Source organism: Stomoxys calcitrans, chromosome 2 (assembly GCF_963082655.1).
Source record: "Stomoxys calcitrans chromosome 2, idStoCalc2.1, whole genome shotgun sequence".
Lineage (NCBI taxonomy): Eukaryota > Metazoa > Arthropoda > Insecta > Diptera > Muscidae > Stomoxys > Stomoxys calcitrans.
The window spans coordinates 165,648,210-165,668,192 of record NC_081553.1 but is presented as its reverse complement, the minus strand read 5'-3'; the positions used below and the strand labels follow the sequence as shown (position 1 = coordinate 165,668,192).

The 19,983-nt window shown below is 38.9% G+C and overlaps 2 protein-coding genes across 5 annotated transcripts in view; both read right to left on the bottom strand.

Moving 5' to 3' along the window:
• The window catches only part of LOC106081014 (TLD domain-containing protein 2), a 585,921-nt gene that overhangs the window by 550,858 nt on the left and 15,080 nt on the right, over positions 1 to 19,983 (bottom strand). The gene's annotated exons all lie outside the window — the stretch shown is intronic.
• LOC131994883 (uncharacterized) lies at positions 2,737 to 12,507 on the bottom strand. Of its 4 annotated transcripts, XM_059361921.1 has the most exons (3): positions 12,245 to 12,507; positions 11,958 to 12,089; positions 2,737 to 3,966 (listed from the first exon to the last, which is right to left on the bottom strand). In XM_059361921.1, the coding sequence occupies exons 2-3, from the start codon at positions 11,966 to 11,968 to the stop codon at positions 3,096 to 3,098; spliced, it is 882 nt and encodes a 293-aa protein (XP_059217904.1). In that variant the 5' UTR covers positions 11,969 to 12,089; positions 12,245 to 12,507; the 3' UTR covers positions 2,737 to 3,095. The 4 variants fall into 4 exon arrangements, with proteins under 4 accessions (XP_059217904.1, XP_059217903.1, XP_059217901.1 ...); XM_059361920.1 differs by lacking the exons at positions 11,958 to 12,089; positions 12,245 to 12,507 and adding an exon at positions 10,460 to 11,849; XM_059361918.1 differs by lacking the exons at positions 11,958 to 12,089; positions 12,245 to 12,507 and adding an exon at positions 4,127 to 6,028.

Sequence of the window (19,983 nt, the reverse complement as noted above, 5' to 3'; positions counted from 1 at the left end):
GTTAGAGCACCGACGGATGGAGGCTCGATTGAGGATACTCTTATTTGCAAAGTATACACACTTTGTATTGTGTGTATTAAGTTACTTATTTGGAGTAAACACTAACACAACCAGCCATAACCAAAACAACAGCAACAACAAATAATTATAATGGAAACAAACAGTCACTTTTCCAACGCTGTTTTGTTCTTCGCTTCCTGGGTACACCCAAAGTATAAGTGATGCGAATTTTTTTTTTATTACTTATCCGTCAGTTGTGTCATTCATGGCTAAACATTTTCAGATCACTTTCTTTCACGCCGTTTGCTTTCTTTGTTCCGTCTAATGAAAAGCTCAATTTAATATTTATTTTAGAGTTTTATTAACGCTGTATACACCATCGCTTGCAGTTGAGTCTATTAAGTTTTCGCTAAATTATTCAAAATTCCTTTTAATGTGCATTCAAACGTTAGCATCTGCTTAAAAATGTCAAACGAAGAATTTTGGGTAGGCAACTTTTCAATAAACAATTTAATTGAATTGTTATTGATAGGGATGTATGTCAATTAGATAAACTAATGTCCTAAACAATGTTTTAGGGTCACTTTAAGCTTGGAAATAGCGTAGATAAATAACGATTAACCCTTTCGGAATGCAACACGAGTATGTTAACCCATTAGTGCATAGTGTCCGTTTTATTAGACTTTTTATTTCGTAAACTACGTCGTCATTTGTATAAATATTTTGAAAAACCATATAGAAAAGAAGTTGAACCTTATCCCAATTCACAGTTGTTCTATAACTTTGATCAAGTTTTACCTTTAAAGTTCTTGTTTACTAACAAACATGGACAAAATTTAAAAACATCTAAAAAAGTAAGGGTGGCGTGTAAATTAAAGCAAGGAGGACTTATTTAAAATCAATGGTACGTTAACAGGACGAATATTTTTACCTTTGTGGCTAGTGGAGATAAAAATTCTTACAATATGCGCGTTCAAATTATGATGAAAATGGAGCAGACTGACCCATATTAGGTTCACACACTGCATAACACCTTTTATAAAAGACGCTTTATATAAAAAATATTTTTTTAAATTGAATATACTGTGCTAGGGAGCTTTATGCACTAATGGGTAATGTCACACAAAATATGTTAATGTAAAGAGTCAGCCTTGACTAAACTGTATGAATCACACACACACGCATCACATCAAGTATTCGTCACAAGGCAACAGGTTCAGGGGCCGTACACGATAGTTGCTAGTTAGTTTTTTAATAATTATATTTATAACTACATTAGCTGAAAGCGGGGCCAGCTTCGCAGCGATTTCTTTTAAAATATACGGAACATTGTAATACCCTACACCACTGAGCCAGCTAAGTATACAGATCGACCTAGAATCAGTTATTGATTCGATTTAGCTGTGCCCTTCAGCGAAATTGGCTTATATTTAGATATTGCTACCATATATATGAGGCATTCTCCCAAAAAACCACAAAAAAGTGCTCATATTTGTTGGCAACTACGTGCAAAATTTTATGAGAATCGCGTAGACAAATGACGATGTTATTACAATCGGACGACCATTGAGAGAGTGGGGTGACCAGATTAATTAATTTGTATCGCTTACAAATGCGGCTTGCTTGTATCAGAATGTCATATATACCTGTAGGATGGAGATACAAGAAGGTCATCTTCAAAACCCTACCACACGAAGGCGAAAGATATTCGTCCCATTAGTCTATCATCCTTTATGCTGAAGACTCTTCAGAGGTTAATAGAAACATATCATAGGGCAAAAACCCTGGAGATCGCCTGTAGCGGCAGCAGCATGCATATAGTAAAGGCTAATCCACTGAAAGAGCCCTTCACAATCTAATCAGCTACATACAGGGTTCAAAAGGGATGGGGATTTAGACCGCGTGTCATGCATTGGGTACATACTGCAGTTGCCATACCTATAATGCTATATGGTGTTGTGGTCTACCGTAAAAAAGTTTATTAATAACTTACTTACTAAAAGATGCATTACGGCGGGCTTGGGATCTGTGGATCTAAAATGATGGGTCAGCAGAGGAACTCCTCAAGGAGGTGTACTGTCTCCTCTACTTTATCAATATATTAAGCTCCTGTGGTCGCGTATGCTGATGACATGACAATTGCGGTTAGGGGAAAGTTTCCCAGCACCCTTAGATATACTTCAGGAAGCTCTACGTGCAACAGCAAAGTGGGCTACCGAAAGTGGTCTGGGTATAAATCCGGGCAAGACGGAAGTAGTTCTTTTCAGCAGGAGATACAAGTTGCCTACAGTGAAATCTGTCTCCCTGGGTGGAGAGAAAGCTCCATTTACAGAAAACTCAAAATACCTGGCTGTTTTTCTGGACAGGAAATTGAACTTCAAATCCAACATTTTGAAAAGGGAAAGAAAGGCCACTCTTGCCCTATACACCTGCAAGAGAGCCATTGGCAAAAGATGGGGATTTAGACCGTGTGTCATGCATTGGGTATATACTGCAGTTGTCAGACCTATAATGCTATATGGTGTTGTTGTCTAGTGGACGGCGCTTCAAAAATCCACCTATTGCTAAATACTTAACCAGATCTAAAGGATGGCTTGTTTGTGCATGTACAAATCCGAGAGTGGCTTCTGTAATGGACTGTATATCTTTAAGTGTTTGACTCCCAGAAAAGTATTTCCAAATAGTAGATCCGTATTCAAATAGAAATAGAAACAAAAAATGAAACAAAGGTACAGGTTCAGTTTGATGTGTTTGAACAGTTTTATTAGAGATTACTCCTTACCGCCTCCTGTCAATGATGCTGCACAAGTGAGTTCTATGAGGCTAAGTCAGCATAAAGCTGGGTTCATAATAGTTAATTTCAGCTATTAGGTGAAAGTTGGAGTGAGACAAATAGGCTTATAGTACTAAATGAAAGCTTTTATCTGCGCTGCAGGCTAAAGCAATGAGTTGCCATATTCTAGCATTAATCATACAAATATGTAGGGGAAATTCAATACAGTATAATAATTCATTTGACTTCATTTAAATTCATTTAAGATAATAATGGTGTTGAACTGGTTTCAACATGCCGGCCGCCTTGCATGAATGCAACATTAGTAGCGACAAGCTCCAGAAATTGTCCAGCCGAATATTGTGCTCTGGGCTATAGGCATACTTGAGGAAGTCTGGATCATCCCAGCTCGCAATATTCTTGGTATTTGGTCATTAGCCAGCAAAATTTCGACGTTGCACGGATTGTGGAAGTTCGGATCTGCTAGATCGGTAATGTGGTCGTATATGGCACGCAGCTTTGGTTCGCTGATTGGTTTGGGGAGAGTTGTTCGGAACTTTTTTTGGACCATACCTATGATCTGGATTTTTGCTAAAGGATCTTGGTATGATTCCAAATTCAATGTGCAGTACTCCTTGTTATCCTTTCTGGTTGTGCGAAGATGCAGTCGCTCGACTAGGGTTTGAAGAATCATTGTTTGAACCTCACCGGAATTCATGAGAATTCTCGTTTTTGCTGGGCCATCGGGTGTTGGGATCCTAGCTAGCAATGTTGGAAGAAAAACGTGCTGTCTTGTCCGATGGCTTAGCCGTTCTCTGAAGTGTAGGTGCGGTTCCTGATCTTGAGCTTTGGATTTTGCACGGTGCTGAGTGCTGTTGGGTTTGCGACTGTTGCACGAACGGCCATTTTTTTCGATCTTGCGTGTAGTGTTTTGGGAGTGTTGATGCATATGTTGAAGAGTGGCTTTAGGAGTTGAGGATTGGTCCACATGTACCATTGTATGGTGGTTGAGTTGACATACCATGCACTTATTTCGTGATGGACACCAATTCCGGGTATGAGCGGTACAGAGGCAATTAAAGCAAAATCCCTTTTCTCTGATTACCTCTCGTCTCCTTACCACAGACATTCCTTGGAAGGCGGGACAATGTTTGAGGAAATGTCGATCCTTGCAAATTCGACATTTGGGTGTGCTAAAGGTTAAGTTAAAAATGTAAGAATTATTGTATGTGTGAACGGAATAGGCTAAGGCTAACGTCTAGGCATTGGGTAGGATACATAGTTTCACCAAAGGACGAATCAATGTTCCGTTTTGTGTGCGGATTTCCGCTACACGTACATTGGAATCTTTACCAGTGAAAACTTTGATGACTCTTCCCAGACACCATTCAGTAGGGGGAAGATTGTCATTTTTTACAATGACGAAATCGTTCTCTTTTAAGTTTACTTGGGCAGACTTCCATTTATATCGTCTCTGCAACTCGCACACATATTCATTCTTCCACCTTTTGGCAAACAGAAGTTGCAAAGTTTTAAGTCTTTGCCAGCGATTTAATAATGATTGGTTGTCTGAATATTCTTCCGGGATAGCCATTAATGCAGCGCCCCGAAGTAAGTGGCCAGGTGTAAGTGGAAGTAGTTCAGACGGATCCTCGCTAATTGGGGACAGCGGTCGGGAGTTGAGTATACTTTCGATTCTCACCAGTAACGTAGAGAACTCCTCGTATGTAAATTTAAGACCGGAAGCAACTTTTCGTAGATGGGACTTCATACTTTTGACAGCTGCCTCCCACAAACCACCCATGTGTGGAGCGTGAGGCGGAATGAAATGCCAAGTGAACCCATGCATTCCATACTTCTCTGCAATGGATTTCTCAGTTGCCTTCAGAAATTCCCTGTATTCCTTCATAAGCGATCTACTCGCTCCAACGAAATTAGTTCCGTTGTCGGAAAAAACTTGATTAGGAAACCCCCTACGGCCAACAAATCGATTAAATGTGGAGAGAAAAGCATCTGTGGATAAGTCCGAACAAGCCTCCAAATGAACGGCACGTGTAGATAAACAAACAAAAATAGCAGCGTAGCCTTTCTGCAACTTGGCGTTTCGGAGTTTAGATGACTTCAAATCGAATGGGCCCGCGAAATCGAGCCCAGTATGAGTAAATGGTAAAGAAAAAGTGCACCGTTCCGCTGGTAGAGCGGCCATTATTTGATTCCGTATTTTATGTTTGTAAATAGTGCATATTTTGCAGCTTCTGACGCACTGACGAATAGCACTTTTAAGCCGAATAATGTAGAACTCCTGCCGTATTGCCCGTAGCATTATCTGGTGCTCAGCATGCAGAAGTATTTTATGGGTAAAGTCGATGAGAAGCTTGCAAAACCTAGAAGTTTCCGGTAGTATTATAGGAAACCTTTCATTGAAACTTAAATCAGAATTAGCCAACCGACCATTGACTCTTAGCAGTTTATGTTCATCTAAATATGGATTTAGAGTTAGAAGTCTACTTTTGGAGCTTATTGGTAGCCCAGACTCCAAAGCTCGATATTCAGAAGTAAAATGGCAAATCTGAGCCAAGTGAATAAGTCTAAATTTTGCAGTCAGTATCTCTTGGGGAGTAATGAAATCGTTTCGTATCTCAGAAGTATTTCTTTTCAGACATTTCGCCACAAATCTCAACATATAGCACACAACACGCAGTGCTCGAGCTAAGGACGAAAATCGGTCCAGTATATCTTCAGCCATAACTTGTACTTGGCATGTGATGATCTTTTTCTCAAGGGTAGGTTCCTTATACGAAGTTTGCTTTGGCCATGACTCAGGTGGTTTTACTAACCATTGTGGCCCGTGCCACCATAGTGAGTTTGCTTCCAGTTCCGAAGCTGTACATCCCCGCGTACCGATATCAGCGGGATTATCGTTCGTTGGAACATGTCTCCAGTTTACGTTGCCAACATTTTCTCGAATCTCAGTAACTTTGTTTGCCACAAACGTTTTCCAGTGAAAAGGAGGCTTTTGTAACCATGCGAGTGTTATTGTTGAATCTGACCACAGGTAAGTATCGGAAACAGTAAAACGTAAGTTTTGGCAGACAGATTTCAGAAGTTTAGATAGTAATGTAGCTCCACATAACTCCAACTTGGGTAAGCTTATAGTTTTCAAAGGAGCTACCTTGCTTTTTGACACTAGCAGATAGGACGAAGCATGATTGTTTGGATATTTTGACAATACGTAGATACATGCGCAGTACGCCTTTTCCGAGGCGTCACAAAACCCATGAATTTGCAGTTTACATTCAGGGGAGAAATTTATCCAACGAGGAACTTTTATGTTTTCAATTAGAGAGAAGTTTGATATAAATGTTTCCCACTTTTCCAAGGAATGTGGTTTGACTTCTTCGTCCCAGTCCGTTCCATCAATCCAGAGCTGTTGCATTAGCATCTTCGCCATAACGATAATCGGAGCCAACCAGCCCGCTGGATCGAAAAGCTTCGCTACAATGGATAATATTTTCCGTTTGGTAATAGGAGTGGAGGGAACAGAGATCGTGGTAACTTTGTAAAAGAATTGATCCGTCATGGCATTCCAACGAATACCTAACATCTTTGTATCGCTAGTTTCTTCAAATTTTAAAAAATCTTCAGTTAGAAGATCCTCCGGGGGCAAGTCTCGGAGAATTGTGGAGTGATTTGCCGTCAATTTCTTTAACGGAAATCCAGCGGATTGTAACAAATCAATAAGTTCCAATATATATGACCGTGCCTCGATTAAAGTATGACCCCCAGAAAGTATGTCATCAACATAGATTTGACTTTGAAGAATTGACGCAGCTGTTGGGTGTGTAGATTTCCCATCGTCACTCAGTTGTAACAGTGTTCGAATCGCTAAGTAAGGTGCACAGTTTACACCAAAGGTCACAGTGTTTAAACAAAAATCCTGAACTCCCTCAGTTTGAGAGTTCCGAAACAGTATTTTTTGAAATGGTCTATCCTCCATATGAACGTGAATTTGGCGATACATCTTTTCAATATCACCATTGAATACATATTTAAAAAATCGCCAGCGAAGGATCACGTTCATCAGGTCATTTTGAAGCGTTGGACCAGTGTGTAAGATATCATTAAGGGAAACTCCGGTAGATGTTTTCTTTGAGGCATTAAAAACCACTCTTACTTTAGTAGATGCACTTTCCGGCCTAACCACCGCATGATGTGGCAAATAAAACGAACAATACTGATTGTTTTTGTAGATTTCAGTTGATGGTGCGGGGTCCATATGGCCTAGTTTTAGGTACTCCTCTAAAACTCTTGTGTATTCCGAAGCTAGTTCAGGAGAACTTTTCAATGTTTTTTCCATTCTGAGATACTGTCCCATAGCAGCACGCCGTGAAGATCCTAGAAACATTTCAGCGTCAAGATTCTGTCGAAAGGGCAACCTGACTACGTACTTCCCATCCGCCAAACGACTTGTGGTCTTTTTGTAATATTCCTCACACCAAGCATCGTCTTCTGACACACTTCTTGCAACAGGAACTTCCTCCAACTCCCAAAACTTTCGAATATCCTCATTAAGTGAGTCATTAGACGTCACCCACGAAGCCAAAGTAGTAACAGTGCGAGTTGTTGGCGGTCCGCTGATTAGCCAGCCGAATTCCGTCTCCTGAGCCAAGAGTCCACCAGAAACGTTTTTTCGGATACCAGATCGAATAATTGAAGGTAATACGTCGCTTCCCAAGAGCATATCTATCTGCCCCGGTTTGGAAAAGTTCGGATCTGCCAATTCAAGGCAATTCAAGCTTGACCAGTCCGAAATTTGAGTGGGAATTCCAGGCATCAATTGATTAAGGCTCGAAACAACTATGGCCGAAGCTTGAAGCCTATAGTCCGACCTACGAGACTTCAAAGTAATGACACAAACTTTGGAGGAGTTTTCGAGAACAGCTCCCCCTAGGCCGGAAATCCTCGTGAAGGATTTCTTCGTTGGTATAGACAGTCTGTTTATTATTCTGTTAGATATAAACGACTCCTGAGATCCCTGATCTATGAAGACCCGAATGGTAAACAATATACCCAAGTGCTCAATGTCAACTAATGCCGTGGGCAAGACAGTTGACTCTCCTGAATCTGAAAAGTATAATTGGACATTGGAAGTTGGACATGTTGTGGAATTTGCGGCAGCAGACGTAGAAGGCTCTTCTTCATAGTCGGCTTCAAGATGATAGGTCTCAGTCTGATAATGAGATTCCCGTTGATTATTCACAGTTTCAGGCTTTGAGGGTCTAAGATTGTCATCATGGTTTCCAGAATTACACGACTCCGGGTGCAGCATTGTGTGATGTTTCTGTTGGCATTTCTGGCATACATGTTCACTTTGACATTTCTGGTCAAAGTGTCCGTAAGAGAGACAATTTCGGCATATCTTATTATCAGTTACGAATTTCAGTTTCTCCTTGAGTGGCCATGATTTAAATTTAGTACATTGTCGCAAAGTGTGATTCAGACGACAGACCTTACAGGGACGGAAGTATGAATCAGATTTAGTATGGAAATTTTGGGCCTTGTTAGACGATGAAGAATCCCTTGAAGGCCTCCTCATGTCTGAAATTGATTCCAGCATACTCAAGCGCTTTGATATGAAATCGTCTAACTGGGACCAACTTGGCATCTGTCTATGATCATGGATCGAGTTTTCCCAAGCTGTAAGGGTTTCCTCCGGCAGTTTGGAAGAGACCCAATAAACCAGGAAAGGATCCCACGTTATTATAGAAATATTGTATGTCCTTAAGACCGCGAGACAGTTATTTACTATGTACAGGAGATTCCTTAATCCTTTCCCCTTTTCCGACGTGACAGGGTCAATCTCAAATATCTTTCTCAGTTGATGGTTTATGAGAATGCGGCGATTCTCATACCTCTGACGCAGAGCCTCCCAGGCTAAATTGAAGTTATCATCAGTGAGAGCGAACTGTTTTACAATCTGGTTCGCTTCACCTCGTGTTTTAGCCCTTAGGTGAAACAGTCTTTGGGCTGGAGATAGCTTAGGATGTTTCGTGTAGATGGCCGTAAACATGTCCCTAAAGCTGGGCCATTTATCATAACCTCCACTGAAAAATTCAGTATCACATGGAGGGACTTTTAAAGCGTAACCACCTTCCTCTGTCACTTTCATGCTGGGCTCATCCTTTGAAGTAGTCTTCTCAAGCTTTTGTCTTTCAATATGCATAAGATCAAGAATAGATGCTTTACAGTTCTTGTAAGATTTACAAGATTCTGAAAACTTTGCATGGATTGATGAACGTACTGCCTGGGTACAACCCGGGTCTTCGGATGTCATCTCGGTCTCATATATCTGGACCAGTTGGCGCCACCGACGTTCCAAATCATCAAGCTCGACTTGGAGACCTGAGAATGAATGGTCCTCAATTGGCATGTCGGAAAAATTGGCACAAAGGGTGACCACCTGGTCCGAAAAGAATATAAATTTCTGAGAAGCCATTCCGTAGCTTTGCAAGTTCCAACTGATACAAATTGAAAATAATTCAGAGAATTCCCCGAGATGTTCCGTTTCAAACAATCTGCGTACGTACGTTCAAATTCCTAACGAAATAAAAGAGTGGTGAAGGCTGCTTCAATTATGGAGATATAACCCGAATCTTCGGCTCAGTACAAAATGAGAGGCTCAGTCTACTTAGCCCTTGTACTCGCTCCAGCAAACCAGACCCAAGACCAAACAAAATCTTCTGAAGAATATCCCTAAATACAGCGGACAAAGAAAGGCAAAGGATATCGTTATACCACACAGTTTGTTTCAAAGTTTCCTTTCAATACACGGGAATTCACGAATATTAGTAATCCAATTTTGTTCAAATCTGCATATATGTAAATAAGTATGTGTATATATAAGTGATCTTAATCACTTCGCTTTATGTGGTCTATATGGTTTTGTCGTCCTTATGGAACCAAATACAAATTCAAGGTCCTTATCCGATGTCCAAGTTTATCATTAAAAAATACGGCGAAATAAAATGTCCTTCCCTTTTCAATATCTCACAAATTCATTTCAATATCTTAATTCCGGAACGTAAAAATCGAATTTTGAAATATGATAATTTTAAGTTATAAACACAGTAATTATACCTTTTATATGCCTATTGCGGCTAAAAATTCATAATCGTAAATAATCGATAGTGGAGTGATTATATCAAGAAATAATATCCAATTCAGTTAATATATATTTATTCAGTCAATATATATTTGTATGTATGTATCACAGAATATGTATCAGTAGAAAATGTATTAAAGTAGCGTTCTTCTAGACGTTCAAGCGTGTTTCTACCAGCGCTTTTTATCAGGAATTTCTTACACAAAAGTGTACTGGAATTTGTCTAATCGACAAATTTATTTGAAAACCCAATTTTTTCTTCCAATCATTAATACAGCAATGCAAATCTAGTTAGGTTTGGGCCTATTTCTCGAGATTTATACCAACAATTTTCCTAACTGTTATAAACCTGCATGAGGAAAATATTTAACAGATACAGTTTATTGTCCGAATATTATGGGATCGGCTTCTACATGCAATTTTCCTTATTTAAGCAACTTTTTTGCGCAATTAAAAAAAAAAACGAAAAACAAGTAAGCTCTACTTGCCATGTGTTATCTCTATATTATTACATTCACACTCACCAAGCTCTCTTCATATGCTGCTCACCCCACAGTCAACTTTGTCCACACTTTATGCCAATGCCTTACGCCGTTACGCCAAATTCCAAATCTTCATGCGGTTTTTATCGTTTTCTCGTAATCCAATATTTTTTTTTAACACAATTAATTTCTTGCCTTCTCTGCTCTTTTTAATATTTTTAATCTTTTCCTTATTTTCTTTGCTAATAAGGTATATTTGGGCTAAAATGTAAAAAATAGCTTTTTTCTCACTATTATAACGTTTCGTGTTAATCAATTCATCACCAATTTAATACACCATATTTTGCACATATTTCTATTAAATATCAACAAATTTTCATATTCTATTATCCAATTCTCCTTTCTTTTTTCTTTTTTAGTTTCGGTCACCTTCGATTTTAAATTCTGTACCGTTTGTTATTGTTAGGCTCCTTTACAAATTTATAACTATCCCATCCATCTTCATTTTATCACTTCACAACTAGAATGAAGGGCCGGCAATCACTTGACATTTGTCTAACCAGTTTTTGCTTCTATCGAAATTTGGCGAGTAGGTGATGGAAAGTTCAGGTGGTATTGGTGAGCTTGCGAGAAAATCGAAAAAATTAACAACAATGAAGAGAGTAATCAAATCGATCTCTGAGTTAATGGACAGAGCAGTAAAGAGTTCTTTAATTGCGTAGGTGGACATGCACTGCTGCCGTTGCAGAGCCTAGAGAGCAATGGCGTCGTCGTCGGCGTGATATTGACTTCTCTTCTGATAATTGACTTGGTGTTTCTCTTAGAGCTGACTGGCCGCTGTTGAATCGGTTGGGTTTCAAAGAGGGCGAATGTAAATATTACAGAGCATGATATACGTGAATGTGCATTTATGATAGCTATGCGTCCCTCTTTAAATAGGTAGTGTTGCCTTTGGTATGAAGAGAACGCGGTCTGAATTTTGCAATGAAAAGAGATTGGGAATCTATTTTCATTACCGTTGCTGCTTCTTGCCCAAGCAATGGTGCGCCATGTAAATCAAGAGTTCAATATGAAATTACACCATATAAAGAATTAGAAACCTAAATCGCTCTTAAAGTGGGTATCTAATTTGTGTTCCACAAACAAGAATTGGTGCAATGAACAATAAAGCAAGAGGAAGATATTTCGTACCTTGCCCTTTCCCCTTCTTCACATCAATGTTTGAGGTTATCTTCGTAGTCATACAAACGACAATTTCATGCTCGTGGAGCACTTTATTTCAAGTCGTTTTAGGGTAAGAGAAATAAATGCGCTTTCGTGAAAAGCTATTTTTAATACAAATTTGGTAATCTGCGGACTAAATGCGAGCCAGAAGGTGAAAATGCTGGGTAAGTGCGAAATTTCTATTACTTCAGAAATTCAGTTATGGCAAAATTTTCAAAAAAAAAGACAATATTTTTTTCAGTTTTTCCTTCTTGAAATTTGAAACCTTTGTATAAACACAACCCTATCCGTTCACACATCAATAAACCTTACATACCTTTTATCCATTATATATTGATAGATGTTGCGGGAAAAGTAAAGGTTAAGCGGTGGACGTGATCCAAATATATCTTCTTGCGATTGATTCGGATCCGGTTCGAAGGACCATGTACAAATCCGAGAGTGGCTTCTGTAATGGACTGTATATCTTTAAGTGTTTGACTCCCAGAAAAGTATTTCCAAATAGTAGATCCGTATTCAAATAGAAATAGAAACAAAAAATGAAACAAAGGTACAGGTTCAGTTTGATGTGTTTGAACAGTTTTATTAGAGATTACTCCTTACCGCCTCCTGTCAATGATGCTGCACAAGTGAGTTCTATGAGGCTAAGTCAGCATAAAGCTGGGTTCATAATAGTTAATTTCAGCTATTAGGTGAAAGTTGGAGTGAGACAAATAGGCTTATAGTACTAAATGAAAGCTTTTATCTGCGCTGCAGGCTAAAGCAATGAGTTGCCATATTCTAGCATTAATCATACAAATATGTAGGGGAAATTCAATACAGTATAATAATTCATTTGACTTCATTTAAATTCATTTAAGATAATAATGGTGTTGAACTGGTTTCAACAGTGCATAACAGCCGCACTCAAGACGACACCATCTGATGCACTGAATTTAATGCTACATCTTATGCCCCTGGAGATAGTGACTACCTAAATTGCAGCGGACACTGACGTGAGGTTAAGGGAGCTTTCTCACTGGTCATGTGGCGGCTACAGACACTGTGTTATCCTTGATACAATATCTGATGTTCCAGGCAGTGTGGATTACACCCTACCTGAGCCGCTTTTTGATAAAAATTATTGTCATAGGGCTTTTTAAAGCGATCTGGATGGTTCAACGGTAGGAACTAGAAGGCACCTTCCTTCTTCTGTTCCTGTGGTATCGCAATGGACGAAAACGTCTAAGTGAGTCTCATGGCAGACTGTCACTTAAACCTAACCTTACCTAATATGGCTATCCCAAAATTTTCTTTGTATGTTAGAAAGGTGATGAAATAAGGAACATTTTGAGATATAATTGAAAAGAATCAAAGGGGGCATAAAGTGTTAGAAATTACAAAAAAAAAAATAAAATTTTTTATGAAAAAAATCTAATTTTTGTGATACATATTTTTAAAATTTAGGAAATTTATCCTAAAAATCTAAATCCTGATAGTGTAAAACCCTGTATCACACTGACCTAAAATCTTACTAATTCTTTTGATTTTTACTTGTACTAAAACATATATAGTTGATGACAATGTCAACTTTAATACAACTGCAATAGTGGGGTATTTCGAAGATAGATTTCCCTCTTTTTACGCCGGGCGTAAAACAGCAGCAGTTTAAAGGGATATGTATTACACATGGCCTATGGAATGCAATGAGATGGTAAAAGGGGCAAAACATACCTCCTGTAAACTTCTCTGCGAACAGATCGATAACATTAATGGCGCCGAGATGAAAAAGTTTCTCTCAAAACCATTGTCCAAATTGAACAGTTAGAAGACGACATGGGAGAAAGAGCAGAGACAACGGAGGTCATGTTTAGGCTTTTCTTGAAACACACATTTTCCACAGGATACTACTAGGGGAATTATGAAGACACCATTATTCAAGAACAATGAAGTTGATCGAGGGCTCATCATTATGGAATTTACCTTGAGAAGCTTTCAATCACTTAAGATACCAGGAACTGATTGAATATTTCCGGCATAACTGTAGAGAGAGGCGGACTTACTGGTGCCTTACCTGACCGCTATATTCAGAGCGTGCCTAGGATTCTGGCACGAAGGCCTGGCAATAGGCAACGATGGTGTTTATACCCAAGTCCGGCAAGACAACCATATAACGTATAATGAACATCAGTGAACAATATGAATACCAACAGACTGATCCAATCGTTAGTCCAGTATCTGGTGGACATTGTTCTTAAAGACTGTATGCTAAACGAAAGGTGGATTAATTGTTGGTCCCATGGCATAAAGATAAGGGAGAAAGTGGATGCAAATGCAAATTTGCCCATGAAGATTCCATTAAGGAACAGGGGCAAATTTCTCACATATCAATGAGTGCAGTCCGATTCAAGTTTACGTTCAATGATAAGGGGACTCCTTTTTACAGCCGAGTCCGAATGGCGTGCCACAGTGCGACACCTCTTTTGAGGGGAAGTTTTTACATGACATAGTACCTCACAAATGTCGCCAGCATTGGGAGAGGATAACCACCGCTGAAAATTTTGTATGATGGTCTCGCCACGATTCGAACCCAAGCGTTCAGCTTCATAGGCGGACATGGCACGTTACCTCGGCAGAACGATTTCGATATACGACAAGGTTAAATATTTAGAAGTTATCTTGGATAGGAAAGTAGACGGAAAGTGTCAAATTCGGGAGCGTGCCAAGAAGGCAGATTTTTGGCACCAAGGACAGTCCACTGGAGTCCACGACCAATACCAACCTACTCACAGTGGGATAAAAAAAATAAGTGGAAATGAGTTTGCCATTTTAGAACGGATAAAGATATCTTAATGTTAGTGTTAACCTGCTTATATACAATAAATTAGGGCCCTAGAGCGCCCAAGGGCCATTGATGGGCCTTCAAAGTTGGTCACCTCGGCTCTTCAAAATAGTGTAAAAAAAAATTCGACAAACATTTTTTTTTTTGCATGTTAGGGCGAGATCATTAAATACAATTACAATTTTTGTTTGTTTCTTTTTCGAGACGAGCTCAATGATCGGAGATGCAAATGGAAATGGAAAGCCAAAGATAGCAACACACACCAACCTCTATGGGACGCGTTTCGTCTTTGGTTAGCTTTTTTTTTTGAAATTTTCGCAGAGGCTGGTCCCTTATTTTGTTGTTTGTGAAGGCATTTCTGCACAGATTTCAACTGATTTTGAAAGCTGATGAAATTTGCCACATATTTTAGCCACTTTATATGCTAAGGTCCGATTCTACGATTATTTAGTCAAAAGTAATGCGAGTTAAGAATCAAAACTTGTGAAAAAATTAAATTTTTTGCATTTTTCGTCAAAAAAGGTAATTTCACTGTTTCGTCTTTATAAAGAAAATTTTACCTTATACTTCATTTATCTTGCGGTACTGTAAAAAGGGCTTAATATAGATGCATTTTTAATGTAGTTTTTATAAAATGTATTGACTCTAGTAGGAGATATGTAAAGTACAATATTAGCATTATTTTACAAAAAACTGGGGAAACCCTTCGAGTTTTCTAACGCAAAGCTGAGACCCTCAACTTTATAACATACGTACTAGCTAGCCTGGTGTGCTTCGCTACACCCATAAGTGTTTGCGGCCCCCTTTTGAGATGATCAAAAAACTTTCATTAGAATCCCATGTTGTCCCGTTTGATATACATGTCCATTTGGGCATAACTTTGGGGTGGGCGTTTTCCCGGAAAACTACCCACATTTTTATATTCTTTTCGCATTCTACTCTTAAAACCTTTCGTTTGAGTCCCATCCTATTCCGCTATGTGTACATGTCCATTTGGTGCACAATTTTCGGGTGGGGCGACGTTCATATATTATTTTTAATTCCTTTATTTTGGGTAAGATGGGGGAAGGTGAAGAGGTTGATTGCTCTCTGACACGTCCTTTCATTTGAGTACAATATATTCTCGGTCGTCCAGCATGACAGTTTGGTTTTGCTTTTATTGGGAGGAGAGGGTCGGTTCCCCCGACGCTAAATGAGAATTTGTTTGAGTCCTTTATGGTCGCGATCTACATGTCCTACTAAACAGCAGGACGTTACGCAGATAATTGAACCCTTATATCAACATTATATTCAAGCTCTACTAGAATGGATCCTTCTATCAATTCCCATATTATCCCGGTTGAACTACACGCCCTATTGAATGGACCGGTACGAGACTCTGTCCCAAATGTGTAAACCAGAAATGTAGTCAACTCCCAAGGACCTTGCATTTAATGTCCATTTTGTTAGTTGGATAATCATGCCAATTTTAGGGGTTTTTGGGGTTGGGGGTCTCGTAGACACCTTGAACCAAATTTTTAAACAGATTGTCCCATATTATCCCAATCGGAAAATATGTCCTGCTGGGGGATTTTGGGGATGAGAGGCCTCTTAGACACCAATGAATAATTTTTTTGTAAGATTTGTACTCTATATTAAAATCGTTCCAATCGGTAAACATGTCCGTTCGGGTGGGTTTTGGAATGGTGGGCGTTCACCCAGGTTATTTGAACCCAACATGTTATACCAATTTCGTGTTGTTAGGGTACCGTAAGGTAGCATACAAAATTACGCTTAAATCGGTGCACCCATCCCCGAGATCTGGCGTTTTTGAAAATGCGGGTAAGGGGTAGTAACCCATTTTCACCGAGGGTTCCAATTGTACCATCTGTGAAAATTTTATGAAAACCGGTTTAGCCGGTTTTGAGTCTATACGAAACAGACAAACAAAGTAACAAACAAACACTGTGCAACAATTTCATTTTTAAATAATAGATTTCATTGTCCTAAGTGGTTAAGAATTGAAAAATGCCAATTTCGCAAAAACATATATACGCAGTATGAGGATTTTGGGTATTTCCGTCAAGAAATGTGGATAACATTTATACTCATGTTTTTGAAGAGACAATTGTCTATATCTTTATTGGTTTTGATTTTATGATTATTTCAATTTGAATTTTTTGCTTTCACAAAATTCCACATTTTTGGCTCATTTGGGTTTTATTCAAATAATTCGACGTTTATTTAATACTTTTCTTTCATCTCAAGCGTTTTATTATAATACATGTCATGACCTTTCCAAAAATATATATTTTATACAAAAAATATTTTAAAATATTGGCAAAAATTACTGCCCAATGTGGACACCTCGGTGATTTTCCTGTATACTCACGACAAATTACGCACTAGGAAGACTTAAAAGATGGGAAAAACAGACTGCCATTGCTTTTGGCAGCCCGAACTAAATTTTTTTGGCCCGAGGTGATCAACTTTGAAGGCGCAACAATGGACCCTCGGACGCTCTAAGACCCTCATTTTTTTTGTACATAACCAGAATATCACTTATATTAACATTTTTCGCATCCCACTGTGTGTTGGAGTATTTCCTATTTCATTGCCCAACTTTCGCAGTCATCACACTCAGGGCACTTAGGTGGGAGGACACAATAGCAGACTTGAACTAACTAAGAAGAGTGGAATGGAGAATAATTAGGGATTCTGTGAGTGGGACTGAATTTCTGGCAGAGATTTTTTTGAGGTTTATTCTTAGTATTTAGAGCGTACAACAAGCCGATTATTAGCTAGGTGAATGTCTATTAGACTATCCCACTCCATAAAGGAGAATTTTTTCTCAAATTAGGCAAAGCATTTTTCATTGAGATCACAATAAGCACAATAAACCCTCCATACAATCGTTGAGGCTCTTAAACCAAACAAAAAAAAACGAACACATGCAGCACCGTAGGCTCCTTATTCATTGTCTTATTTCCCAAATGAGTTGTCAATCACAGAACGAATAAATATCAAGTTAACAAATTAAACCTTTGATCCCTCTCCCTTTTAAAACCCTTGACGAAGCAAACAACAAATAAACTGAAAGTTGAGAAACAAACAGAAAAGACAAGAAAATAAAACTTTCCCTTTTTTCTCAATCAATGCTCATACTAACTTTAGCATTCAAAAATTTTTAGCGGAGATTTTAGGAAACCCCTGTCCATGAGCTCCTCCATCAATTTGTCGTACGGCCCAAAAGTGGATAAATAATCAATGCATGGAGAAAAGAGAGAGTAAAAAAGGACACGGATGTGTGGGCATTCTCAAATATCCTTAAGAAATTCTCACAACTAATAAAATATGTATTCAGTTCTAATCGGAAATGAAATTTGATTGCTTCATTCTTCTTTACAAGATTTTGCACTTTCGCCAGGGAATTGGGTGTGTGTGTATATGGGTCTATATATGGCAACACGGGATAGAGAAAAAAATCAGATTGATGGCATTTTAAATGCGAACTAGAAATCAACCTAAAAAATGAACCAAACAAACCAACTGGGGCAGCATTTGCCACCCACAATGAATCAAAACCTTTGTGTTCGCCAACAAACATGCCTTTCACACACGAACAGAGTAAAGTAAATGGAAACATTTTTTTGCACTTAATATGTAATTAACTTTTAATATAAATGTGAGATGTATAATAAGTGAACGCATGATAAGATCGGCTGGACCGAATCTTATATTCTCTCCACCATGGATCGCGTTTGTCAAGTTCTCTACAGGCCGAAACTGGAGATAGATAATGGGAGGCCATAACAAGAAATTTCCATGGATTTTTATATATTTGTATAAGAAATACTTTCTGTAGGTGCTGAAGATCTCAAATTGATGGGATCACACTTAAAATAGATCTTGGAGGTCATAAAGAAAATTAAACGAACAAAGCTTCAGACAAATTTGATGAGAATTAGGCTCTCTAGAGGTTCAAGAGATATGCTTGGGAGACTAGTTTATATGGGAGCTATATACGGTTATATCTCTAGTTAACCATAAACGTAGTATAATTGAACTTAACTTTGTTATGGTAAACCCTTTAGCAGCATTTTCTGCGGTAAAAGGACCTTCCTTTTGTTGTAAAACCAAAAACTCTTCGCAAAATTACTTCGATAGCCTCAAACGATTGTTCATGTATTTGACCAATAATTATTCTCTTGTGTTTCTCTTACAAGAGAGAAATGGTGAGTATTTCAGCGTATAGACCAGTGGCTGGCAAATTACTCACTCTATTGCACATTACTTCGTACGTGCACAAGAAAATAATCCCACGCAGACTCATGGGCTAGCAAATGAATGCAATTGTGTGCTCGTCACTGATATAGACACATTCTCACACACAACACCTTTTCCTTTTTCGTTTTGATTGAGCAAAGAGCAGTCAGTATATTCAGCAGCTCGGACGAGTGCGGAAAGTAAACTCGGAAAGCGATAATTTTAAGAGTTTCGGTACAAAAATGTTGGTATGTTCAATGACAAGCATCATTAGAGCAACACACAAATGGCTGCCAGGTACAAGAAAACACAGCAAGAATTTCTAAGGCACATACATTGTTTGGTAACATTTACACGATAAAGAAATATCCATCACAAAGTAGGTATTTAAATGTGCGAAAACAACAACAACCTTATTTTGTTTTATTTATAGCATTAATGGAGTTATGCAAAAATGGAAGCTTTTAATATAATCGTGTATCACAACATCGAATTAAATCCAAATAGCAGTCTTGGATTGACGGAACTCTAATATTACCATCTGGAAGATCATGGATCAAAGCTAGAGGACAGAATGGGCCTGGGGGTTTACATTGAGAACCCAGAGACTGAGATCTGTTCTAGACTGCCTGACCATAATACAGTCCTGCAGAAGGAGAGCCATAACTGAGTAAGGGGAAATGAAAGGGCTGACGATTTGATGGTGAAGGCCAGAGGACTGCCGGCAATAAACTTGGTTAACCCGAAGCCTTTCAGGTCGACGCAGTCCGAGTTAAGGAAGTGGGGGACGAATGCGCATGCAACATTGTGGAATAGCGAAACGGTCGGCGGTGAAAATCCTATGGGGGGATCCAGATCGTGAAAAGACGGGGCTATAACTGAAAGGAAGCAAGAAGCAACAGCTATACTGATCAGTATCTCTCTGCCCGTTCTCACACGGCATATCATACGGGACACATAGGACTACGAGCTCACTTGTGCAAAATCGGTACGGCAAGTGATAGCATGTGTAGGGCATGCGGGAAAGATGATGAGACGTTGGAGCATTTCCTTTGTCATTTGCCCGGCTTTCGCGTCTAACAGATACTGGCACTTAGGTGCAGACACAGTGCCAGACATGAACCAACTTAGGGGAGTGGTATTGAAAACAATTAAGGATTTTGTAAGTAGCACGGAATTCCTAACTTAATATTTTTCTTTTTAGAGGTTACTTTATAGTTTTTAGAGCGCAAAACAGACCGATTACTGGCTTAGGTGTATGTCCATAGTGGCATGG

Excerpts from the sequence above, each read along its gene's own strand:
- LOC131994883 (XM_059361918.1), bottom strand. The coding sequence starts at position 5,519 with ATGGCTGAAGATATACTGGACCGATTTTCGTCCTTAGCTCGAGCACTG. Across the intron at positions 3,967-4,126 it reads AGTCATCAAAGTTTTCACTG|CACACCCAAATGTCGAATTT; the intron begins GTAAAGATTCCA and ends CTTAACCTTTAG.